Source organism: Mya arenaria, chromosome 9, assembly GCF_026914265.1.
Source record: "Mya arenaria isolate MELC-2E11 chromosome 9, ASM2691426v1".
Lineage (NCBI taxonomy): Eukaryota > Metazoa > Mollusca > Bivalvia > Myida > Myidae > Mya > Mya arenaria.
Window position 1 is genome coordinate 17,575,274 of NC_069130.1, and position 27,742 is coordinate 17,603,015.

At 32.5% G+C, this 27,742-nt stretch overlaps 1 protein-coding gene across 1 annotated transcript; it reads right to left on the reverse strand.

The window, feature by feature from the left end:
* Window positions 1-1,530: 1,530 nt before the first annotated feature.
* LOC128245815 (rho-associated protein kinase 2-like) lies at window positions 1,531-15,151 on the reverse strand. Its single transcript, XM_052964040.1, has 7 exons — window positions 15,051-15,151; window positions 8,851-9,930; window positions 8,450-8,512; window positions 7,271-7,333; window positions 6,633-6,695; window positions 5,953-6,009; window positions 1,531-1,575 (listed from the first exon to the last, which is right to left on the reverse strand). The coding sequence occupies exons 2-7, from the start codon at window positions 9,760-9,762 to the stop codon at window positions 1,531-1,533; spliced, it is 1,203 nt and encodes a 400-aa protein (XP_052820000.1). The 5' UTR covers window positions 9,763-9,930; window positions 15,051-15,151.
* Window positions 15,152-27,742: the final 12,591 nt, after the last annotated feature.

Below are 27,742 nucleotides of genomic sequence, written 5' to 3' on the forward strand. Positions count from 1 at the left end.
TTATTAAATATAATGATTTAATTGTCATCTTAAAAGATATATATCTTTTGTTTTGTGACAAAAGTTTGAAACGTTTGGTACTTGATATACCTAAACAGGAAATGACGTCATGAACATACACACAGATTTGACGTCACTCCCTAAATGAAAACAAATTTCGAGTGTTGAATTAAGATATTGACTGAATCTCACTTAGTATGCATTATACATATAAGGGCAGTAAAATGATCGGATGAATCTAATGTAAAATATGCATTTCTAAACATTACTGGTCCAATCCTTGTATGCATAAATTAAAACAAGTCTTCGAAAGTACTCATATTACTTATCTCATAAAGTGAAGTACATACTTACATAAAGCTTTTGAATAAAGATCTACTTAACAAAGACAATATAACTCATTTTGTTGTTATATTATGTTGCGTAACATATACATTTATGTATTGCGGAATCCATCAATTGGTGTGTATGTTTTGAATGTACGATACTGCTGTTTTTGAAATGTGTGATGTTTAATCCGTAAAAACGTACACTTTACAAGGATTTCTATTTTGTATCATGTATGCACTGTATTACCAGACGTTAAAATTGTCTTTTATCATGCCCGTTCTTATCTGTACATGTTATTGCATAGCATATCAAATTATTAAAGCACATACCTTAAAAGGTTATCCTCACATGCTCGAATTACGATGTCATTTTAAATGTTTATTTGTATTTATTTGTGTGTTTTTTTTTCTCACGGCTCATGTGATTTATTGAACCTGCATCCAAAAATAAACTGTCTATTCTTGTAATTATTCCTTGTACAATCTTTAAGCAAAGAATATAGCTAGAGCTAGATAAAAAATGTATTAAATTTGACATTATGATTATTAGTTTTCCACATAAATATTTAAATATGTTAGTAAGCTCGTCAAATTTCCTCAACTAGTTGAATGAATTGTTACGTCTCGTGACAAAACTTTTAAATCAAAACTATTATCTAAGCACATATTTCTGTGTATGGCTGTATTGCTTTTACATATTGAAGTGTTCCAACCAATTATATTACATTAAAAATTACGTTTACAAATTGTAAATTGCATTATTAAAGTTAGGACATGACCTTGATTTGCACAATATTGTATCTTTGACATGTATAACTAAGGTTAGAATATGCCTTTTATGATTTAACGCTAGTCGTGTTAGTTGAATTGTTCCCACTTCCCGGCATCTACCTTGGTGCTAGCATTTGGCCGATCTTGTTTTTCGATCAAATTAACGCTTTCCTTAGTTTGGGATAACAATTAAATATATATATCATTTCATTTTCTTGCGTAGAGATTAATTCTGATAATGGCAGTATAACAATATAACGTAGATAAATGCTCACACGTATAGGATAGTATATGTTAACAGTATTATGTTGTGATTGCATGTACTTCTTGTTAGCTTCAAACACGTGGTTATAAATAAAAAAAATACACAAAATGAATACCGTTTGAATGCCATCTGGGAATGTAAAAATCAAATTGATGGAACAAACAATCACCCATTGGATCTTAACATCAACTGTTCCAGTTGGTTGAGTCCCTAAGAAACAAAATGACATAACACATGTTAGCTCAACAAGGTATTTGATCAAGTTCTGCTAGAAAGGAAATGTTTTTAAGTAGCAACAGAAAACTTTCAACAACTCGTCTCGGGCGTTAAGATGCATCGCCAATTGTATTGGTTTAAACATTGATCATATTATTGACCCACAGAACAACCCATTATCTAACTACTCGCAAAACTTTACACCAATGCATGCAATGAATAGTACGTAACAACGTTTTAAATATTTTCTTTGAAATAATTGCTCTCTACATTTTGAAATGAACTGTCCGATCATTTTTGTTTTGTCACAAAAGATAACTTACACTTGATATTGTCCTTCAGGTGTGAAAGCTGTGCAGTGACAACCGCTCGTTCCTTAAAGCAGACAAACAATGGATGACTTAAACGTTTAATTAATGATATAAGCAACGCATTTTAATCAATATATATACATTATAAAAGGTATACTAAATATCATGCCTATGTTTCTGCTTTGGACTCGATTCGAAAACCCTCCTAAAATAACAGACACCAGTGCGCCTACCACTTGCACAAAACCAACGCGACTAATCAAACATGTTCACCCTCAACATTACTACAAAAAAGACCAATGGGCTTGATATCAAGCATATTTAACCTCTCTCGGGGTTCAAACAACTAACCCTTCTAGAAGTACTTACACCGGTGAGCTAACATGAACGCTTTTTAACTACTCGTTGGTTCAATCACCTTACAATTACCTACACTGGTGCGCTAACATAAACGCCTTTTTACCTCCCGGATGTTCAAACACCTTACCATTATACAATTACTTACACCAGTGCGATAACAATCCCACCAAGTTGACCTCACGGGAGTTCAAACACCTTACCATTATACAATTACTTACACCATTGCGATAACAATCGCACCTATTTAACCTCCCGGGAGTTCAAACACCTTAACAGTATAGAATTACTTTCACCATTGCGATAACAATCCCACCAATTAAACCTCCCGGGAGTTTAAACACCTTACCATTATACAATTACTTTCACCATTGCGATAACAATCCCACCTATTTAACCTCCCGGGAGTTCAAACACCTTACCATTATACAATTACTTACACCATTGCGATAACAATCTCACCAATTTAACCTCCCGGGAGTTCAAACACCTAACCCACCTTTGATTATTCAAACTACTATTTTGATTTCACGCCTATATTCTCGCAAGGAGTTTCGACGTCAATCTTTCACATAATTCACAAACAAGTGCGCTTTTTATCATGTCCCGCTGGTGGATTCGAACCCCAACTTCAATCAATTACACAAAGACACTACGTTTTATATCGCACCTTTGTCCCCGCACTTGGCTGGAATCCAAGTGTTTTCTTTAATTATAGTGCAAAAGTAAAAGAAGATAATGATCGAGATAGTAAGTTCAATAGCACGTTCTTACATTGATTTAATTGAAAATATACACTGTGCAGTTTTATTTCATAAGGACTAGTAGAACACCTTCTGTAATACCAAAGAAAAAACAACTGTCATTCATAATGTTAAAACTATATAGATAAATTAAATAAATATTTTAATTAAATGTTACTAATTAAGTAACAACAAATAGGAATAATAAATAATAAAAATTGGGGTATATAAGAAATGCCCGAATCCATAAATACACTGAACGGACAAATTTCTGTTATTTGTGGGTAAGTCGTTCTTTATTACATTATCTAAATACTGAATTATACAATTAAGCTAACAAAAACATTATATGTTGTTGGTAAATGTTTCTACAGAGGTTGTGTTTACATGACTACTTGTCTATTAAATGTTGTTCGTAAAATAGTTGCTGTGCTAAATATCACAGTAGTATGGCTACTTCCAATGTCCATTGAATTACTTTACAGTACAATGATGTTCTATATATTTATATAAATATAAACTATATAATATAATATAATATATATTGTCTAATCATATGAACCTCATATATGTAGGTTTTTATTATTGGACAACTTATTGATTAATATATTGTTGTGGACTAATACCAGATTCTAAAGAAAACAAATACAACAACGGACACAACACTGTTACTTCCAGATGAAATCAAACAGCCAAATTTTACGCATGTCCTCTCATTTAACATTTACTAAACCATTGCAGCTTACAAGCACGCCTTTATTCTCAATTATAATGGGGCTCGAGCCCCAACCTCCACACAATTGTACAAAAGACTCTAGTGCGCTTCCAAATACACAAAAGTTCCCTGTCGGGTATGGAGCACCAAATATCCAAATAATACACCATAACAAGTGTGTCAATTACGCCGCGTATGTTCAACCGCTCTTGGAGTTTCCCCACAAACAAGTTTCACAACAGTCAATGCGCTCACTGTCTCGCTCATCTATTCATCTGCATAACTTTGTTTGCAATATTCATTTGATCTACAGCAATGATTATATCATCACACAAAACAACTTAATACTCTAACACAAGGACGATACTGAGTTTAAAAGTGCACTCATGGTTCTGCCCGTCGCAATAGCTCAAAAGCTACGTCTGAATAATCAAAGATCAGATCGGCAATATAATCCGCATGGTATTGAGAAAAGACCGTTGCTCAGTCAGTCATGCTTTACTTCTTATTGTAAGTGAGGTCTTTATTCATACACAAATGTAAGTATTGTTCACATTCCTTGTGTTTCGTATTTTTAATAGGGTTGCCATTTGTTGGAATGCTTAACAGTTCATTCAGCTGTATTTATTTAGTGATGTCACGTACTTTGTCGTGACATTTGCACTTATTGCATTGGTAGTTTTGTAATGATATGTTTTAGTCCAATTTCATAACTAACACATGTGGGATTATGTTAAATTTGATAATCAGCATGAATATAAAACAGCCACCATGGGAGAGCGATTCGGGTCTAAAGAGAGTTCAAATCCTTTAATGAACTAGACACGAGTTGTAACGCCAGTCGTCTTCCCAGTTAGTCTAAGAACGTATAAAAAAGCTTCATATATTTATCGACACTCAACTCGTGTCTTAAACATGTTAACAAAAACAACCTTTATGGCTTTCGTTAAAGAGTCAACATTGCTTAAACGCTAATTGACAGTTTATTTTGATTGAAACGATCACGTGAACTGCAAGGTGTTCGGAAAAAGACATACTGCGCAAATGTCAACACATCCGCGCAATTTGTTGAAATGGGAAACTCAGCTGAGACAGCTTTGGAGTCACATCATTGTCTCTTTTTTATCAAAAGCATGTAAAATATGTAAACTCGACCGCATATTAGCTCAAATTGACAATTATATGGTTCTTATTGAGAAAATATTGTATTTGCCGGTTTTAGGATTATCTATTGTCTAGTCCATTAACATTGTGATGACAAATATTGATGTAATAATTTGTTTAATGTATATTGTATTTTGTTTAACCCATAATTTGAGATTGTTGACGACTTAAGAGTTTAAACTGAAAACACTAAATCGCCGAACGTATTTGTGTTGTATACTCGTGTTTTCCATTCTTGCAGCGATGAATTGTATCCCAAACAGGATATGATCCTATAATTAATCTTTGACTTTATCTCGATATTCACATGTGTAACAAAAACGTAATTGCGTTTAATCCATGATTTAGTTTAAAAACAACTATATCTATAAAAACCGCAACTCCTCTTCTGAGTTTAAAGAAACAAATAATAATAAATATCAAGTGAGTTTTAATTATATATACTTACGAACATACTATCGTACATAAACATGCAGACATTGCATTGTGCCTTATATATCTTTCAAAATTGAATCGCAATATGTATTGGTAAACATACATATCGGATATGTGCTTTACGGATAAGCATGTGATCTATATGTTTAACAATGCATTTCAAATGAGCGGAATTGAAAATATATAATGTACAGCTTATTCAAAAAATGAAGACAAACAACATCTAGATAAATAGCAATGTCGATAAACATAATATTTAGCAACAGTTCAAATTATTCCATATTCGGAATGACGTTTATACTGTATGAACACACGAAACTATGAGATTCAATCTAAGTAGAAATATTTTCCAACGGTCTCATCTTTCCTGAATTATAACGGTCTTTTTAACGTTTTGTAGCTAATGGCAAGTAACTAATCTTAATGAAATAAGAAACATCATTTTGCGTTTTTTTCGATTTTTAAATACAAAATTATACTTATACAAAAATTTGCTCTTGCCAGGACAAATGCAAGAGTATAAACAATGTACTTTTAAACATTTGTTTCATATTCAGGGTTTACAAATGCTATAGGTTCACTATTCTCGCTTTTCCTTTTAATCATTGCGAAGATATTCAAAACAAATGATTTTAAGAGGTTTTACCTTTTCTGAAAGGTCTTGTTTAACTCGTTTCAGCTCAACACGCAGTTCATTCTGTGTCTGGAATAGTGAATAAATTTGTAAGATTACATATCAGTATGTATAACGGTTACTATTTTTATTTAATACAATTAAAGCATAATATCGGGGGCCAGTTCCACGACAAAAATAAGACGAGAACATATCTGACCGTCTGAAGTCATTACTTATAATAAGAGTCCAATCATTTTTTTTCTAAAAGGGCTTAATTCCTCGCTTCGTAAGTATTCATATGTCCTGCCGAGTATTGCTTGACTCATATCAACACAGGCTATTGAGCAACATAATCTAAGCCAGAGACACACCATGTGTTTAAACACCACATACATACCGTATATGCAAAGATGATTTCGCTGTTTGAACTAGTTTATAATTATAAGGCGTCACTTTGGTTTCGACTTTATCAACAATATCAAATATTCGATTAAATGGCCACAATCGAAGATACCACACACCTATACATAATATAATTGTCAACAATTTATGAAGTGAGCAACCATTGATACTCAGTTTACATGCTGTCTACCGAAACCTATTAGGGTGTCGCCTTCCAACGGCCAAGCAAGCACAATATTACACGGCACTTGAACAGACTTGTCATATCTATTCATATACTTGTAAAATTACTTATATAGAAAACCTACCTTTTCATAATTCTCTATGTCCTGTTTCGCTTTGAGTAAATCTTGTTCGAACTGCTTTCTTGTCTGATGCGGCCAAACGAAAGGATATTATAACGTTAGCAGTTTAAATTGCACTATCAGAACAGAAAGGAAATGCAACGCGTCTATCGAATATTATATACAATAACTAAATATAGTATGCATCCTATATATAGGTATACATTAAATAGACAATTATGATTTGACGCGCATTACTAGTGACCGGTTACACGACTCTTCCGGAGAGTTAACACGTATTCGACTCGACCTGCAGTTTCGACGGATACGTGCTTACACACCGAACTCGATGTGAAACAGGTCCTTAGAAAAGCGTCAACTTATAATTTCCATTATGTCTGATGTCAGTTTAAATAGTTGCTATTCATTAATATTGGAGTTTCATTCGTGTGTTTCGGTGAAATATGACGTTTTATCAGTAATTTAAAATACAGTGAAAATTTCACTGCAAAATAAGAAGTGAACATTTTAATTGTACCTTTTCTACTTGACATTTGTATACTAGTAGACTGGATTAAATTTTGTTTGCCCGTTTTACTCAGATTTCTAAGTGTCATACATTTATTCAACTACTTGTCAAATAACCTTTAAAGAAAACTTACGTTTTCAGATTTTTGTATGTCCTGTTTCGCTTTCAGTAACTCTTGCTCGAACTGCTTTCTTGTCTGAAAGCGACAAAACGGCATAATATATTTAGTTAGCAGTTTAAATTGGACTATCAGAAGAGAAAAAAATCAATGCAAAGCGTCTATCGAATTTAATTGTTTTGGTTTTAACAATTTGTTATTTTGCTGATCTATAACAAAACAATCTTATTGTTTTGCCCAATAAAGTGAATTCTGTAATGTTTGACTTTTTTCGCTTGAGAAGCCTCCCTTAACTTCAATACACAAAAGTACGATATATCTTCATACGCACAATACATTACATATTTGGGCATTTGAGGTAAATTTATATTATTACATATTGAAACCGAACAAATAAAAAGGAATTCATAGTAAGGTATACATATTAAATGGAACATTATGATAAGACGCATTACCCTTGATGGGCTATATGTCTACTACGGGGAGTTAACACGTATTAGACTCGACCTGCGTGTCAACTTCAATGCCATCAACTTGATGACGCCGCAAATCGTTTTAACTTATACAATGAATTACATGCAAAAATACAAGCACTCAACGATCAGATACAGATCTCATATTCAATTACCTTAAATTGAATCCTTACTGTACAAACAGTAAATATAGTTTGATGCAGTGTTGTTTGTCTAGAGCATGGCTTGCCAAAGCATTGTGCCTTTACACAGGGCCTCTGTTAAACATTTAGCTATTTTCAGTGTAGCTTCCATTCAATAGTAGGACAATGAGGTATATTGGACAAAGGGCGAAACAATAACTAAGACCTTTTCTACAATTCAATTAGATGTATTTATATAGGCATCTTTCAAAAATGTACTATCATTAGTTTTTGATTCAGTTGAAACCATAAAGTCCATTTCAAAAGGTTAACGTAGTAATGCGATGGAATGAAGTTTTTGTTGATCGGCTTCAATTGCTCACGAGAAGAAACAAAACAGTGTTATTCTTACCCAAACATTTGTTTAACGATACTATTTGTGTGATATTTAACCACAACATGTTATTCTGTGGCTGTTAAAGTGATATTGCGAAGACAAAACCGCCCCGATGATACTTGATCATATTTGTTACGTTCTATTTGTTTCGTATTTTAAGACAATGATGTGTAAGGATTTACACGATCAGATTTGTACAAACCTTTTCTGAGTTATCTAATTCGTGTTTGGCCTGATTCAAGAGTACAGTGAGCTCTCGCCGTGTCTGAAATCAAACATGTAAACCTTTAACATAAATAGTTCTTTAAAGAAACGAAACGTTTTAAAAATGATTTTCCAATCGGTCAAATTTAGTCAAATTAGGATTTTCTTATACGTAATAGTAAGATGCAATGTGATATACTTCGACAAGCTTCTAAATCATAATTTAGATTTCATGCATGGGTTCATAAAACACTTAATGTTTCAATAAGAAGACAATTTCGTGGTGTAACGCTAGAACAATTCGTTGATGTTACCATGCAGCTGAGATAAAATGCGACATGTGCCTGGTAAGGAATATAACAGTTAATAGCAAGTAAGCAACTGCATCATACGGGATACCTTGTTTATTTTCGGGGTGGATGCGAAAACATCGTTGGCACTTCCATCGTCGCTCCCAGTAACTTCTTCTTGTTGTTCACAAACTTCCTCCAAATCCTCAAACAGGCATTTAAGAATTACATTGTTTTCTTTGAAGTCGAACCCTTTAAAAGTATGTTTGTGTTTGAAGTCTATGAGTTGGGATTTGGCATCCGAAGCCTCTTTCTCAAAATGTTTGTGCATTAGGTACAAGTGCCCAGCCATATTATTGTCAACAAATTCATCAATTTTATTTTGTTCATCCTCACACCACTTGGTTTTCTCGTTACACGTCTGAGTAATACTGGAATGGGTGCTCACGTTTATGTCATTTGTCTTTGTTATTCCATGTATAATGTCACTTGTCAATTCATCTACACGTCGTTTAATTTTATTTCCTAATTCCATACATTCTTGCATACATCTATCAGCGTTTTTCTTGCAGATCTCAATGCTTTGTTCTGCTTCATCTTTCAAAAACAGAATTTCATCTTTAACCTCCTTTAACACGGACTTCATTGTGTTGACTTTCTCGCAGTCAATGTTAACTACTTCATGCAACAGGTCAACAACTTCTCGTCCACAAGAAAGATGTTCGGAATGAAGGCATCTACCACAAATCATGGAATCATGAATGTTACAAAGAAAAAAAGCTCTCTCGGTCGGATGCTGCTTACATCTTTCTTCTGTGATGTCCCACAATATGACTTTTGGAGTATCAGTACCATCCTCATCCATTTTCACAGCCTCGAGCATAATGACAATATGAGTTTGAAACATCTTTCCTCTCGTGTGAATATTTACACATGTTTCACCCACGTATCCACAGGTTTTGCAATGTCCCACTGCATTTTCATTACAGCACATTTCACACTGAATCTGCTTTGATGCCATGGCAAATTCTCATGGAAGCTCGAGATACAATAAACTAAACTAAAACGTTCTTCAATGCGAAAGATTGATTTGAATAATAGCTATTGGTCGATAAATTGTTTTATTGTCATCACCAGCCCGTCATATGATGTTTTGAAGGTTGTCGCCGTCATTTAAGTACATGCACCACTGAAAACAAGAATATGGAAGTAATAATCAAGATCAATTAAATACAACATAACAACAACGAGTTCGTAACAAAGCTAACTGCAAGTTACATTATTTATAAAATCATGGATAAACTTCATTTTGTCCCTAACATGTATCGCATATACCCAACACGAATCCCATATATAGCAAGCTGATTGTATGTCAACGTCCTTAACAAATATCGCATATACCGTAAACATATCATATTCAGCAAGCCATATGTCAACGCCATAATATCATGCGACGGATAATCAAAAACTAACGAAATTCACAATTCACAAAGCTGCAACAGAAAACATACCTATACTTATATATCTTAGGTCGATAACGTCATTACTAATCGCGTTATGGACGAATGAAAACGCTTCTTGCATGGAATTTCGATATGGCTGTAAATATATTTTTATGACTGGAATTTAGCCCGTTCCGTTTGGATTAATGGACATCTAAATCAGTGCGTTAAATAAATCATGCGTACATTTTGTTTATAAACAAATACGCAAAATGGCAGGTTAGTTTGAATTGTACGGGTAAAAGGGGAGTAAAATGCTTGCAAACCGTGCTGCTAGTATGCTAAGGGGCGAATAAAATGTTAATATTATAACAACCTCCGCATTATGTAAATTACGCGTTGTGTAAATGGTCATAACGAGATTATGGTAATTCGCATTTTTCCCGTATCTATTTCAACAAATGAATAAAGTTTTATCCAGATTAAAATAAATACTTAACATCCAATCAATATGTCGGACTCCTTTTACACCACAGGACATACAGTGATATTTAAGTAAAATAACTAGATGTATAACCCAGACATGAATTTGTGCGACCACTGTGTTTGGATTATAAAATTATACACTGACTTATTATGTAAGCTTTATCTAATTAAACTGTGCTGATAAATTTTCGATATTGCTAAATGCAATGGCAAACAGGTAATATATATATCACTTTATAAGTAAATGAAATATACTTCTGGCTGGCAATTGCACATGCAATTGCAATCGATAAATCGATAATATACATGTTACGACCTAGTTTTTATAATAATTATTCGGTTATGTCATTTAGTATAAATTATCGACATTACAAGCACTCTGCGTCGGTCTTATTTAATATAGCAATACTATGACTAAAATCAAAACGTTAGCAAAAGTCATTTCAGTCGTCACGGATTATCGAACGTATTTTAATGACTGGATCAAAAATGACAAAAGGTCGAATGAGTAGCGTTGTTTTCAAATCACTATTCCATTTGCTCTCCCTATGGTCATTGAAGACCGCAGAAACCAAGTTGCATTGTATAAAGCAAGCAAATAAGTTTCGTATTTAAATAAGATCGCCTCTTTAGCTTTGTTACACTTAAAACACTTGTTTGTCATCATTTAAAAATTCATTTATCTATTAATTGAACACACTCCCAAATAAACATGTTAAAGATGTTGAATATAATGAAAATTCCATGACGAGTCAAAGCACATCAACATAACAACAATAGTAAGTCAGAGCTAACACTTAAGCTTCCATCTTATTTAATGTAACATAAGTTTTACTGAAATCCCAACGTAAGCACTGTAGGAAACATAAACATCAAACTCAGTGAAAATAACTTAAAGTACGAATCTCAAACGTTCAAAAATTGTATTCATGAAATGAATAGTGTCAATTTCAAAATCATGAATAGGATTACAAAAAAACGAGGTCAACCAACCTGCAAAATTACTTCTTTATTTAAGTCAACTCGCCTTTATTGTTCTGATACGCTTAAACACATATTTGTCATCATTTTAAAAACATATTTATCCAAATATATTTTAAACGACCTATTTAAAATAATTATTAAGGATAAACACAAGCAGGCATATCGATGTAAACAACTGACGTTAGTTACTACTGAAGAGTCAACAGTTTCGTTAAACGACGATATACACTGTCTACATCATTCGCAACTCCTCGGCCATTTTTTTCGAAAACAACCTCGAATGTATGCAGGTACAACAGTATAAGTATTTCGTAAAATTTTGAATTATATCTTTAATTATTTAAAATTAGTAGTTTAGCTTATATTTGTCGATCTAAGTTTAAATTGATTACCAGTGAAGTGTATTATTGCAAACATAATTAAGATTATCAAGGGTAAAGCCATTGAGATTTACTGCATAATTAAATTACAACGCGATCTACTTGCAGCGGACTTAAACATACCAATTTCTGAGTACGTAAACCTTATACATCCGAGGTTGTTCTTGATAAAATGGCCGAGGATTTCCGAACGTGTCTAAATGCCACTTAAGGACTATTTTCAGAAATGATATTAACCACTTCCGATAGAAAACAGCTTTAATTAAGGGAATACCTATGTTTTGGTAGTATGGATTCTTTATTAATTTAATTAAGGGACACCTCCAGAAGTCTGGGATAAAGATTGTAGGTTTTCGATATAGATCGTGAAAAGCATAAACTAAAACTTGTATTACTTATTTATATTAAAGGAATCCTGTTTTGATCCTTCTTAGCACAATCACGCTTTGTGAGAACACGGATGAAGAATAAGTAAAACGAACAAGAACAAGCAAATGCCTCAAATGCAACTAAGCAGAATCGAATATTGATGAATATGTGTCTGTCGGTTTTAATAATGAAGTGTTTGAGGACATTCGAAAATCGGAAGATGAAACCCAGGACATCGAGCGCCATTTCAAATAACCCGAAAAATTAAATCACGGTTTATTGTTGGTATCAATATACCATCGGGACAAAGTGCTATTGACGGCAAACATAGAGGTTGCATACAAACTTTGAAGACAATGGAACGTACATTTTGTTTGCAACGATTAACAATTATTTGCAATTGTTATGAAAATAAAAATAAAAAATAAAAACAACATTGTAAACACCATAATTGTTTTATTTATTATCTGTTAATTTTTGCTTTCACGTTTGTTTTATGCTTAGTCGAAACATCGCGTTATAACACCATTGGATATGAAGTATCTGATCACAAGTGTTCGATGACGGACTACTCAACAGCAGAGGATACAATCCCGTATCTGGAAACTATACAAATAATGCAATTTTTCTGTTTCTTGCTCAGAGAGACAGAAACATTTTGATCCCAACAAATAATTTATTCTTGTGTGTTTTTCATTTTGGTCGAAATAAGAAATACACAAGATTTACTCTCCGTACAATGGTCATTGCATTTTCACAAGTATAGTCAACAATCATATACATACAACGATTTGCTTAAGTACCGCCGAAACTATAGCAGAATTTTATGATTTACAGAAATATTATACTTTTTACAAACGTGCAAGCAACACAAGTTAAAATAATCCAGAGTTTTATACATTTCAGACAGCAGTTAGTACTATGCAGTTAATACAACATTAATCGAACAGCTCCCCGCAAATGGAGGTGACAAGTGCTCATACGTTAGCAGAAGCGATGTCTGCTTCGAGATTATCTTGATGTAAATATTGATTAAAAAGCATTTTTCGTAATATTTCCATTGTTTTAAAGTTAGGTTTTCTAGTAAGAGCTTCAATTCTATATTTTTGTTTTAATAACACAATGTTGATGAATTATTGACGAATTTATTGTTGCGAAAACAATGTTATCGCGATATCGAAAGTATAATTCATTTACAGCAAATACCCATGAATAAAAATCGGAAATCGAAAGTAGACGTATTACCGCAAAATCAACATCAAAAAGGTCTCTTTTTAAAGTTATTCTTTAATTAACACATTAAACGTTTTTGCTAATGGGCTTAGTTTATTGAGATTCCTTAATTAATAATACCATCAAAAGTACAGGGCGAATTGGTATTTTTCTAACTTCTTATTACATTTTGAACCCTAAGATTGCTCATTAGACACTTTATAGTACTAGTGAATTTGACTCCGGAAGCGGACTCGAGAGTGTTTGGAATAAATTGTTAGCTTTCTGAACAACCCAGCTTACAATGGTATAAACGAACCAACCTGAATTATATTCAGAAGCAAATAACTTCTTTGTTGAAAAATCTACTTTTTCTTTTGAAGGTTTAAAACACTTTTATTTCATCCTTTAAAGCACACCCATCTATACACTTAACACACCCAAACATATTCTCCTTTTTGAACCTATCGAAAAAAGTAATTACGTTTAAAACACAAAAGAGAGCAATTTAAAAATACTTCACCGAAACCAATGCTTTCGCATCGATCTTATTATATATATAAAATGATTTTACTAAAATCCCAACGTTTGCACAAGTCAATGAGTTGTCACAGCTAGCGAAATATATTTAAGTTTGAATTAAAAATGTAAAACAAAATATAAGTTATCAACAGAAAAGAGTGGATTTCAAAATTGTTATAACCCTTTAATCTCTGAAGACCGGGGAAAACCATCCTGCATTATATTCAGAAGTAAATGACTACCTTGATTTAGTCAGATTTTTTGATAACATGATACGCTTGAAACACTTACTTGATATCGTTTAAACACAAATGTATCCAAACATTGCAGAAACTCTAAAATATCATCTTTTTCAACCCCATTTACAATCATTCTTACCGCTAAACACATCAATATAAACATCTAAGTTCAGTTGCTCAGGGAGCAGGCAACAGTTTTGGTAAGAGAGAATATTCCGTGTCTACATGACATTAAAGGAATGCTTTTAGATATTTTATAAAGGATTTGGATAGTATTTGTATTGTTAGTGAGTTCAATGTATCTTAATAATTATAGATCATAGAAAGCATTAACTAAAGATGAATAATTTGTTTGAATTGAAGGATTTCTGTGTTGATACTTTTCAATTTAGTTTTGTGAGTACACGTCTGAAGAAAAACAGAATGAAACAAGAAATAGCATATGCGTCAGATGAAAGAGGGTATAATCGAATATTAATTAATATGTGTCTGGCGGATAAAACTACAATGCTGTTATGGAGGACAATAAATCGAAACATTGAAGGTTGAATTTCAGGCATTCGAGCTTCAAAATTGCCAGAATAACCGATTCACAATTTCATTCTTGGTAACATTACTCAATTTACTGTCGGGACACAGTGCTATGGACGGCCAATGTAGATGCTACATACTAACCTTGATGTCAATGGTCTGCGCATTTGTTCCAGTTTGCAACGTTTGACTATACTCTGAATTTGTTCTCAAAATAAAAGGAAATAAAAACATTGTAGAAACACATATAATGTTTATAAATATTTTTTGTCGATTTCACGTTTGGTCTTTTGGGTGGTCGAATTACAAACGTATATGATCTGAAGTAACTGATCACAAGTGTCCTATGAAGGACAACGCAACAGTAGTCGATAGTATCTGGCAAGGATACAAAATCATAATGCAATTCGCCTGTTTCTCGCGTGCAGAGAGAAGCAGTTTGTCCAAAACGAAGGGTTTATTCGTGTTTATTTTCATCTTGGTGGGCTATAATAAATGTAGAAGATTAAATGAGAACAGAACCTATAAAATTATCACAGTTATGGTCAAACAGTCATATGCAACAAACGATGTTGACACGTCTTAACATATAGACAGTCATGAAACTCGGACACGTAAAATGTCTTACAAGTTTACATTCTGTTAGTACGACAAGTTTAAATAATCTTGAGTTTTATAATTATTACACAGCAGACACGCAGTTTATACGTTATTACAACAGGTCCCCTAAAAGGGAAGTAATAATTGCTCATACGTAAACAGTGTTGTCTGCTACTAGTCTATCCTGCTGTAAATATTGTTTTTCGTACTATTTTTAGTGTTTGATAGTACGTTATTGTTAGTTATAGTGTGTATAATACAAGTGTGATTTACACAGCAAGTGTGTTTGAGTAACACAGATTTGATTAATAATGGACGAACTTATTACCGGTATATCAAAAGAGTAACTTTCATTTACAGCAAAATGCCAAAAATATAAACTGAAAATATACGTATTTTTTGAAAGTCGAAAATATACATTTCTAGTCTTATTAATTTAAAATAACACTCTGATTCAAAATCGATACATACACATGTATTAAAAACATACAGTTTGAGTGATAAATCTTTACCTACTTAAAAATGCATTAACAGAATATTTTAATTACTGAAAGCAAGTGTATTTAAAAGCTGAAAATGCCGAATATATTAAATGGTTGGTGATGCTAAAATATTTACTGTGATCTTCTATCGTTTCATTAGGAAGAAATTACGTGTGTATGTCACCTTCCTTTCAATTTAAACTGGTATCCTTCATAAGAATAATTCATTTCGACATTTCTTCATCCTTTTAATATATTAAACAATTGTATTCATTGTGGTAAATCTTACTTGTAAGTAAGAGTGCATCTTGTACATATCGGCTCATGGATGTAGTTTATTGAGCTTCCTTAAATGATAGTACAATGAAAACTACAGGAATAATTGTTTCTTCTTTCCACTTCGTAAAACATTATATTCCCTCAGAATGGGCTCTTTATTTTTCTGCATAACGTTAAACAAAAACATTTTACTGTACATGTATATAGAAGATCTTGAATAAATCATATAACGTGATTAATCTGGAGATATTGGAGTCTACAACAAAGCACGCACCCTCAATTTTCGGGATCAAACCAATGAACTGTAAATATAAGGATTGTTTTCTACAATATACTAGTTTCAACTTAACAAACATATGCGTTGACTTATACAATATACATAATTAAAATTACGTTAAAAACGTACAATCAACGTTTATGTCGTAAACGCCATTTACACTATCGACGTGAGTCTACAGGCTATAATCTGTTTGTAGAAATAAAGCTTCAGTATGTTACGAATGTCATGTTCATAGAACTGAGGGTTTGAGAACCCCATGCAAGTAAAGTTTGTAAAACTGAGGCTTAAGAACAGCACACAAGAGTTTTTGAAATAATCAAAGCTTTAAAATGTTTCATATATATTATGTTTCAGAAAAAGACAACGATCAATTTAATGTGTCTGAGGTTTAGTAATATAGGTCATTTTAAATATTATACTGAGATTTTGAAACGTTATGTATGAACGTTTTAAAGAACAGGTGCTTCATTAGCTAATGCAGTAATATAGCTTTATTTCGCGTGACTAGGCATCAATGAAATGAAGCTTTAAAAAGCAAAGCAGGAAATGATTCATGGATAAAGACTCCTAGATGTGGTACTTACCATTGGCATCAAAATGTAGCTTTACAACGTCAAATGTAACCGTTGAACATGTCTGATGATTTGGAATGTTACGAAAGAGATGTTTGTAGGAACTTTGCGAAATGTTTAATAACTGAGACTTAACACAGTTACGCAAATTTTTTTTTATATAACTGATGTTTTAGAACACCAGTCAAGACATTTTATTGAAGTGAGGCTTTAAAACGTTACAAAGAACATTTTAAATATATTGTGAAAAGGTACATCACTTTTACTTTTTAAAAATAAAAGATTAAACTATTCAAACAATTCATATAATTGACGTCTACAGTGTAAACAATTATCGCCGCATTAATAAAGAAATACACATGTACACGATAAACCTAATTGCTAGACGGCTTTCATTATAAGATAAATCGCTATTAAGTGTGTGACTTTCAATACAAATGCTCTTGTTTACAAGATTCACCTAACTGCTAGACGGCTTTCATTCTTAGATAAATCACTCAATAATTTGACAGGCAGTCGGCATTACTGAACGCTTGGGTAAATTGAATTAAAGTCAGTGCAGATTTGTATGATGAATATTTAAGAGAATGACACAATATAACAATATAATACATGAGCAAATCGCATATATTTACCTTAAATTATATAAATTGATACATATTTACAGCAATTTTTATTGACATTAATTAATTAATTTTTGTTGGAAACACTCGTGTGATACTTTATGTCAGAATCTCAGGTAAATGATAGCAGTAATGTAGTATTTTACCGATCTTTTTGAGTGTATGTAACCCAAACAATATCTCAAGTTCATGTCCTTTTGTGCAAATTATGATTAAAATGATACTGATGAAATACCTGACGGTTTTATTTGCAATCTCAATTTCTCTTGATTCATTTGATTAAAAATGACTAATAAAATAATATCATTATTAGAATAATGTATATGAATACATTTGTTTTGATAATATATTGATGTATTTCTGCTTACAAATTAAAATCTCTTTAGAAATTCAAACATTTGCAAAAAAACTATTCTATTAAGTATTCTAGAACAGTTGAATGAAATGCGTTTTATTTATAATTTTATATACTGTCATTATAGTCATATTCTTATACTAAAAATAATTTTAAACATATCAGTGCATGAACTTGTTTGAACGGTGTCAAAATTAAAAACCAATAATGTTGTTTGGCCTAATACAGTTTAATAACCGACATAATACAACCAAGGTAAGTCGGTATTGCCTAATACAGTTCATTAACATACATTACAATACAAAGTTAAGTCAGCATGCCCCAATACATTTCACTTACTCAATAACCGACACAATAAAACTAAGTTAGGAATTTCTACAAATCATGTACATGATCTAGCATTGAATATGTTAAAAGAAGCGGTTATATCAGTCAAAGTCAGTGTTTAATATAAGACACCGTTTGTAACATAGCTCGTATATAAATAACTTAACATAATAAGATCATACCACAGTTTAAGCTGAATCACACGAACTTGCAATGTTACACTCTAGACCGTAACTGGGAATGTAAAAATAAGGCAAATATTTAACTGTTCCCTCCATCCTCAATATTTGCACAAGATAAGTGGTTTAAGGTATGACTTAAGGGTAAACATATCATATCACCTCAATAGAGTGCATGTAACTAGGTCAGTAATAAACTCATGGGATAAAACTAGGAAGTATATAATTAAATTGAAATATTCAGTATTCTGCCCTGTGATCATTTAAATATTTTCAATTACCGTTTTCACGGTAGGATATGGATCAGAAAACCCATTTTTTTCAATGCGTCCGTCTAATCCTAACAAAACATAGATATACTGACTGACAGTTTATTTCTGACATGCATATTTTATTTCGCGAAAGAACATATAACTTACAACGAAATATGTCAACACGTACATATATAAAAGCACTTCATACAAACAATCTAGAAACACACACGTAAAAATTATTTTAAAACTTCAGTGTCTGATGGATTTCAATTAAAAGGCAAAATCTCATTTACTTGTAATCAGATTTCTTTCATTCATATGATTAGCAGTCATCGCATTTTAAAATGGGCCATTGATCTTTTTTCTTATATTCATTTATTTTTAGCATTTATGATAATTCGACAAGAAAAAGTTACATTATTTTTTATTTTTGCCTCAATTTCTTTAACCTAAGCTTAACAACTAAAGTAGCTAAAAATTTAATTTATCCTAATTTGACAATATGAAAATATAATTATAATAATACCATCATGAATTTTCTTTAATGTTCAGATAGTATGTGAATCGTGCAAATATGATACCAAACCATAGACAGTTAGCTTAGCTTATTCCTGTTAGAAACTTAAGATGTTTCGAGAACTGGAGTCGTGTAAATACAAGCGCTACCATCTGATCGTTTATTACCATGCCGATTACGGCATTAATATATACATTTCTTCAATAGCTGATTGGATGTCACGAATGCCCATGTACTTTGAACGTTCATCATAAATATGTTGAATAGCACCTGTATAGTTTGTGCTGATATTTACAAGTGTTTTACACGGTAAATTTGAAGTCCAACGTTAATCATAGAGGGTGACAGTGATTGCAAGAATTATTAATAAACTTAGCGACAACAATGTGATCAGGCACGGCTGAATGAGCTTTCTTAGAAGTATTTTACGTTTTTATTATTTAATATTTTAAAGTTACTTGTAACCTTAATAAGATGATAAGATATAAATTATGAATCAAATAAAACACCGGACTTTGACTAAAAAGTACAGTTTTAACCTAATAATGCATATACATTGATCATTTCAGTCATTAGTCATCATTCGATCAATGTTCTGTATTATTTTAGAGATCTTATTAGAATTTGATTCTCATTGTCCATGTCTCGTCCTGTTTAACTCATGAAAAGGAATCAGACTCATCAAGTAGCTAACTGAAGCCCTTTTTTTCACTCCATTATACTAAATAATATATATATATAGTATAATTCCGATGTCTGACCGCATAACAATTGATGTCATTTGAATAGTTTGTACTTATATATTACATTTTTGTTAAAAGATATTTTATTTTCCTACTCGGGAATATCATTAAAATAATCCATGGGAGGAGTGTAACGTTTCAGACTTTTTTAGTGATTTTAAAGCAATGAAATAGTCAAAACAACTGCATACAGTAAACACACCCCTGCTCGACGAGAACAGACAATTCAGCAGAAAATGCGTAAGTTAAATACGGTTTCTTTAAAAAAAATATAAACAGCACTTATGCTGAAATTTGTTTTATGTGCAAATGTCTGCATCATTGACCCACTTTCGGGCAGAAACTAGGTCGCTCAGCGGCCCTGGCTATGATGCGGGCCCTGGTAGCGCTAATGTTAAACAAAAAACGGTAATCAACGGCACGTATATTTACTGAATAATGCATTTGTTCTACCGATAACGCCCGGTTTTGCGTTTTACCACACCACGATAACGCACCGAAAACACACATTCTATGTAATAATGCGTTTTGTTGTCTGGACATGTTTCCTTGTTATTGCCCGGTATGTCGACTTTAGTTTGAACCAAACATACAACGAAATCAGCTTGGCCTAATTTAGTTCATAAACTACATAACAAAACTAAGGTTAACCGTTATGGCCTAATGCAGTTGAGTACTTAATACAGTCCAATGACCGACATAACACAACTTAGGTAACTCGGTATGGCATAATGCAGAGCAATTACCGACATAACAAAACTGAAGTAAGTCAGTATGACCTAAAACCGTTTAGTATCCGACATAACAAAACTGAAGTAAGTCAGTATGACCTAAAACCGTTTAGTATCCGACATAACAAAACTGAAGTAAGTCAGTATGACCTAAAACCGTTTAGTATCCGACATAACAAAACTGAAGTAAGTCAGTATGACCTAAAACCGTTTAGTATCCGACATAACAAAACTGAAGTAAGTCAGTATGACCTAAAACCGTTTAGTATCCGACATAACAAAACTAAGGTAAGTCAGTATGACCTAAAACCGTTTAGTATCCGACATAACAAAACTGAAGTAAGTCAGTATGACCTAAAACCGTTTAGTATCCGACATAACAAAACTAAGGTAAGTCAGTATGACCTAAAACCGTTTAGTATCCGACATAACAAAACTAAGGTAAGTCAGTATGACCTAAAACCGTTTAGTATCCGACATAACAAAACGAAGGTAAGTCAGTATGACCTAAAACCGTTTAGTATCCGACATAACAAAACTGAAGTAAGTCAGTATGACCTAAAACCGTTTAGTATCCGACATAACAAAACTGAAGTAAGTCAGTATGACCTAAAACCGTTTAGTATCCGACATAACAAAACTAAGGTAAGTCGGTATGGCCTAATGCTGTTCAATAATTCAATAACCGACACAGCAAAACAAAGGTAACAAATTCTACTTATCATGAATGTGATTGCTATCTAACATTGAATATATTAAACAAAGCGTTTATATCAAAGTCACTTTTTAGTATCAGACACTGTTTGTAACGTAGCTCATTAATGTATAACTGTACAGATATAAACATAAAATGTCGTACCGCATTTTAATAATAACTTCTTATGTGCAAATCGTACAAGTAAGGTATATATTTACCTGGTCCTTCTATTTTCCATATTTTCACAAAATATGCGGGATAATTTATTACTAAAAGGTAACCATATCAGATGACCTAGATAAAGTACATGTAACCAGATAAGAAATAATATCATGGGAGGAAACTAGAGTGTATGTAATTAGATCGATAGCTTGTGTAGTCTGCCCTGTAACATTGTAATATTTTCAATTACCGTCTTCACGTGAGAATATGGATCAGAAATACCGTTTCTGTTGGATTGTACGTGGTTCATTTTGTTTCAATGCGTCCGTTTAATCCTAAAAGATATTAAAATACTGACCGACAGTTTATTTCTGACTAGAACAATTTACTACGCGGAAAGAAGTTATGACCTACAACGTAATATGTTAACGCGTACATTTATAATAGCACTTTATACAAAGGAAAACATTACGGAAGCACAACACGTAACAGTTGTTTTTCAAACTTAAGTGTCTTATGGATTACCTAACGATTTTAATGGCAAAATCTGCCATATTTACTACAGATTAGATTTCTTTCCTTGCATATAATTAACAGTCATCGTATTTTGAAAAGGGCCATTCATCTTTTTTCTTATATTTATTTGTTTTCAACATTTATGATAACTTGACAAGGAAAAGTTATTTATTATTTCTTGCCTCAATTTCTTTAACTTAAGTTTAACAACTAAAGAAGCTTATTTTCTAAGTTATCCTGTTTCGACAATATGAAAACATTTTTATCGTGTTACCATATAGAATGTCCTTTTAAAGTCCAGAAAGTATGTTAATCTTGCAAAAATGATAACAAACCAAAAAACAATTAGCTTATATATATTATTTACTTAAGATGTTTCGAGAACAGGGGCCATGTATATAAGAGCGCTACAATCTGCTGATCGCGTATAAGCATGCCGATGACGACATTAATGCATACATCTGTACAATTACTGATTGGAAATAATATGTATCCATGTACTTTGAACGTTCATCATAAATAAAAAAAATGGAAAGCGCCTGTTTTGTTTGTGCTTATATTATTCTTAACATCAATGTATTTTACTCGGTATTTTTTATTTCAGTCAACTTCATTTGATATGTTATTTGTTTTGTGGGAAAGTTATTGCGTAATACAGGGTGTTTTATAATATCTGTCCTTATTCTATACCATTATATATCCTACCACATCAATATAAAACAAAACGAAAACTATTTCATATAGTATATGTATTAATTGTCATGTTATATACAATATGAATGTATTATAGTCCAAATTTCGTCCAAATGTTTTGATAGCCAATCAATTACTTCACCTGCTGTGTGTGGAGTCGCCCCATCTTGCTGAAACCATGTATCGCCTATATTCAAACCTCTCCTCTTCAATGCTGGAAGGAATTCCTTTTTTCAGAACATTCAGGTAGTGATCCTTATTTATAGTCTCAGCATTACCCCCATCATCTTCGAAAATGAAAGGGACGACAATACCGTCTTTACTTAAGGCGGCTCAAGCTGTTACCTTTTCCGCATGCAATGGTTTCTCAATGAAATAGTCAGGTTTCTCAGTACGCCAATATCTACAATTCATCTTGTTGACCTGTGCATTTAAATAGAAATGGGCTTCATCAGAAAACTACAGTTTATCAACGATATTACAACGATAATTCATCACTCTAGCAAATGACAGCCGACTAGCGATATCAGTTGGTTTCAAATGCTGCATTATGGAAATCAGATAAGGTACAAGTTTCAAATCGTATTTCAAAATTCTGAAGACACTGTAGAACTAGTGGAGTTAGGAATATATCCAAGTATTCTTTATACTTTCCTTTGTGGTGTTTTACCTAAACCAGTTTACACTTGTTCAATATTTTCTTCATTCCGCGCTGATCGCGGGCGTCCAGGATTTGCATGTCACATATCTTCTTTAGAACCGGAATCCTCAAATCGCTTTACAATTCTCTAATCGTTTTCACAACAGTTCTCAGTGATCTTCTTCTGAATTATAGTTTTACAACTTCACAACACTGATCCTTGGTCGGTGCCATAATGCTAATAATCCGACAGGAAATTACGTCACTGATGACGTCATGACGGTGCCATTTTCCCGTACTTTTACATTGATGAAAAAATATCATTTAATTGCTAAAAATGATGCTTATATAGTGTGATTATCATATAGATTGGCAATGGTATGACAATTTCTTATGACAGATATTATGAAACACCCTGTACCATCACAATACTCTTATCATGATACTTCGACCGTTTGAACCTAAAATGGTGTTTAAAAGCCAAATGAAATTTGACTAGTTAGTTTAAACATTATATATTTTTCAACAATTGTGAAATTATTTTTAACTTAAACTAAGTCAATATTGCTGGCACGATGTTACGCTAGGGTCATAACCATTTTGTCCAATTTAGTGACCACTTATCAATCTTACATGCGCCCGTACAACCACTGAATCATTGATATAATATCTTATTAAAAAGAGTATTCCAGTCTAAACTTATTTTTAAACTGTGAATTCAACTAGGCACTTCAATGTTAATTATAAACGGTCTCGGGAATTTGCTTTTTTGAAAAGATAAACATATTCAGACTCTACACGAAAGTACGATTGATACACAACTACAGTTCTTTAGATAATAAACATTTTGTAATTTACTGTATATATTCCATTTAACCTTTTTGTTGACATTAGTAATGCTTAAAGGCTGACCACGGCCATCAAACTCGATAGACCATCGATTTCCTAATTGAAAACCTTGTAACCAATCTATAACGCCAATATCAAAGAACAATAACAACATTTAAATTATTCCGTTCTATACAATTGTCATTTGATTTATTTTGCCTTGCTACAAATTAGATCCTAGTATTTATCCTTTATCACAAATAAATGTTTATGTAATATTGGTACAAAAGACGTACTGATTATTAATTTAATCAGAAAAGGATACAAAGTGTGACATCCATTAATATTTAAAAGATATATTGATACGAAATTGAACGATTCCGAAAATGTATAAAACGTTTATAGAATATAATCATTGTATAAGCGACAGCATATATTGGGACTCAGACAAAATGTCATAGCGAGTGACCTCACGAATCAGTCCTGATGACAAATGAAAGGAAAGCAGTGCGTGAAGTAATTGTTATTTAAATCGAAGGATAATGATACACAGTCGAAAGCGAAAAAAAATCGTTGTATCAAGTATCAATATGTTTTTTTCTTCTGTTGTAAAACCATCAGGTAATAAATGATAACAAAAATATATGTAAGAAAACATTATTTTATCTAATTAAAGTAAATGATAAAAGTATTTTTTTTTACTTTCTGATGAACTTTGCTTTTATTTCTTTAGAAACAGATTCTATTACAGCATTAAACGGCGTAACATCATTTCCATTACCGATATGAAGCACGTAGTTTCACTTAATACTAGTTATCTAAGATACGACTAAGCCCCTTTAATGAAACCGACAACTAAACTAATAACACATGGTGTGTACTCAATAGCGGTCTTAATTGGATCTAGGAAGGATGTAACTTATCGGATTACTCAATATATATATATACAATGGACTTTAAGGTGAATGGAGTCAATGATGATGAAATTAACGCAAGTTGCATATTGAATATTACCCTAGAATAGCACTCCAAGGTAAATATGTATTTCTTAGGGAACATATGTAAATCGGGGATGTCCTTATATGCCCAAGTAATGATAAACAGATTACGTACAATGAGTAATACCTTTTAAACCTCGTTAATGCTAAAGGCTGTAAAAAAGTAGTAATCTTTGAAAGTACAATTACAATTACATACACACATAGGCTAGAACTGGTAAAAACTTGTATAAAGCTTTACTGCGTGCGTAAAACATTAGTTAGTTAAAACCTATTCAAATAGTGTTTTAGTGCTATAATAGCTGAATAAGGAAAATGTAGCCTTTTTTTGTCTCGACTTTTGAAAGATTATAGAAAAACCTCATATTTTTGAAATTATGCAATTTGGTTGTACATATTCTTGCAAAAAGGGTTGAAATTGAAAATAACAATGAGATGATGTCATAAAGCCGTTTAACGTCATTTTTCACACAAATAAAACAGTCGTTTAATGCTTTGAGTTGGGTTGTCCTTTTCTTCCTTACATATTTAAAACTATTAATACATTAAACAATTCCATCTGTAACTGCAATAATTGCTTGCATATTTAGATCAATATTCTAAAGATGTATGTCATATGCATAAAATAAAGTAATACTTATTGAAGGTATAAACTCAACTACCTGGGTATATTTAGTACAATAGTCGTTTTCAAAGCGGAGGAAGTGGTGATCGAGCCAAACATATATTGTGCAAGAAGCTGTCATGGTTATCAGCAAACCACTCGTACGACATCACTAGACACTCAAACATCAATCAGGATAACTTGCATGTATATGTATCTAATAATTACATAAACACATTATTTGTGAAGAAACATTTCACATAACGTGTCATTATGGCGTGTTATTATGGCGTTAGGGTTCAAGTTAGGGTTTCCGCCTGCTTTCACGTATGTTCAATGTTCAAGCCCCGTATGGAGCTGTTCTGATATAGTTCTGATAGCCGGTTGTTGATATTGATTATTACTATAGTTATACGGAGAATATAACCTAGTTATTTTTCATGCATTACATTCCTATAATGATGCATCGTAAAAGCGATGAAAGTTTTAGTTGTTAGCAGTACCGAGTTCACCCTTTTAAGTATGTTGCATCGATAGCAAATGAATGTATTTGATATTGTAGTTGATAAGACCTGTTTTCATTTGGGAACTTAAACATATACCTTCGGTATTTGACGCCTTACAACGAAGGTTTACCATTTCCATCTTTATTTTCCGATTAAATGCGAATAAAGATATTATAGCGAGTAATACAAAGCATATTCATAATTCACATCCTTTGTTGGAAACAAAGTATAGCGATGACTACATTCAGTGATTATATTATGCATCAGCTACAACATTAAGTACCTTATATAGAGACTATTAGGTAAGTGCCTTGGATAGAGGAGGTTTATCTGGCAAAGCGGATGAATTTATCGGGTGAGTCTAAGGCGAACCCGATAAATTCCGCAGTCGAGCCAGATAAACTTTCTACATCAACGGCAATAACCTAGTATTATATTTACCCTGTACTTTTGTTGATAAAACACGATCAATTACCTTAAAATGGTCAAGTACCTTTTAAAGAAAGGGGGACAACTGCAATTTACCCTATTGACATCAACACCTAAGGTACCCATATTTAAATGTGCCCTGAAATGAGTTCTCAAAACTGTTCAATTCCATTCAATACGTTTTTAGTCAATGTAATTATTTTTTGATACGTCAATATTAATCCAAAACTTAAAGGCTTTTGAAAGTGAATAAATGTGGATCAGTTACCAAATATAATCTTATAATGTTCCGCAAGTCACAGCCTACATCTCTAGATCAATGGTTCAAGGTCATTTCTGTTGTTAGTGATTTTTTATCATTCACCACAGAAATGGAATTTAATATCGTTGAGTGCTGCGCAGGTTTTTGCATTGGTGGGTTAGGGTTTCCGACCATATTTCGTTGTCAATGTCATTGTCATTCATAGTGATGGGACCTGCAGGAATAGCTAATGTCGTGGTTGTTGTTGACGGACTATTAATACGATTCTGAGGAATTGTTTGCGCTTTTCCTCTGATTTTAAGAATACAAAATAAGTCCATTTTTGCGGTCACACGAACAAATGACTGTAGATAAACATTACGTAGTCTACTGTCCGAATAAACTAAAATCTACATGGCACCTTGTTATTGGACCGATTGGATAAAATGATAATATACGACTGAAATGTATACTTGCAACGCTCTCAAATCAAAATTGTAAAATTTAAATAAAATAAAACATGACACATAATATGTATCCACTATACAAATAATGTATATCGCATTTAAATGCACATCAT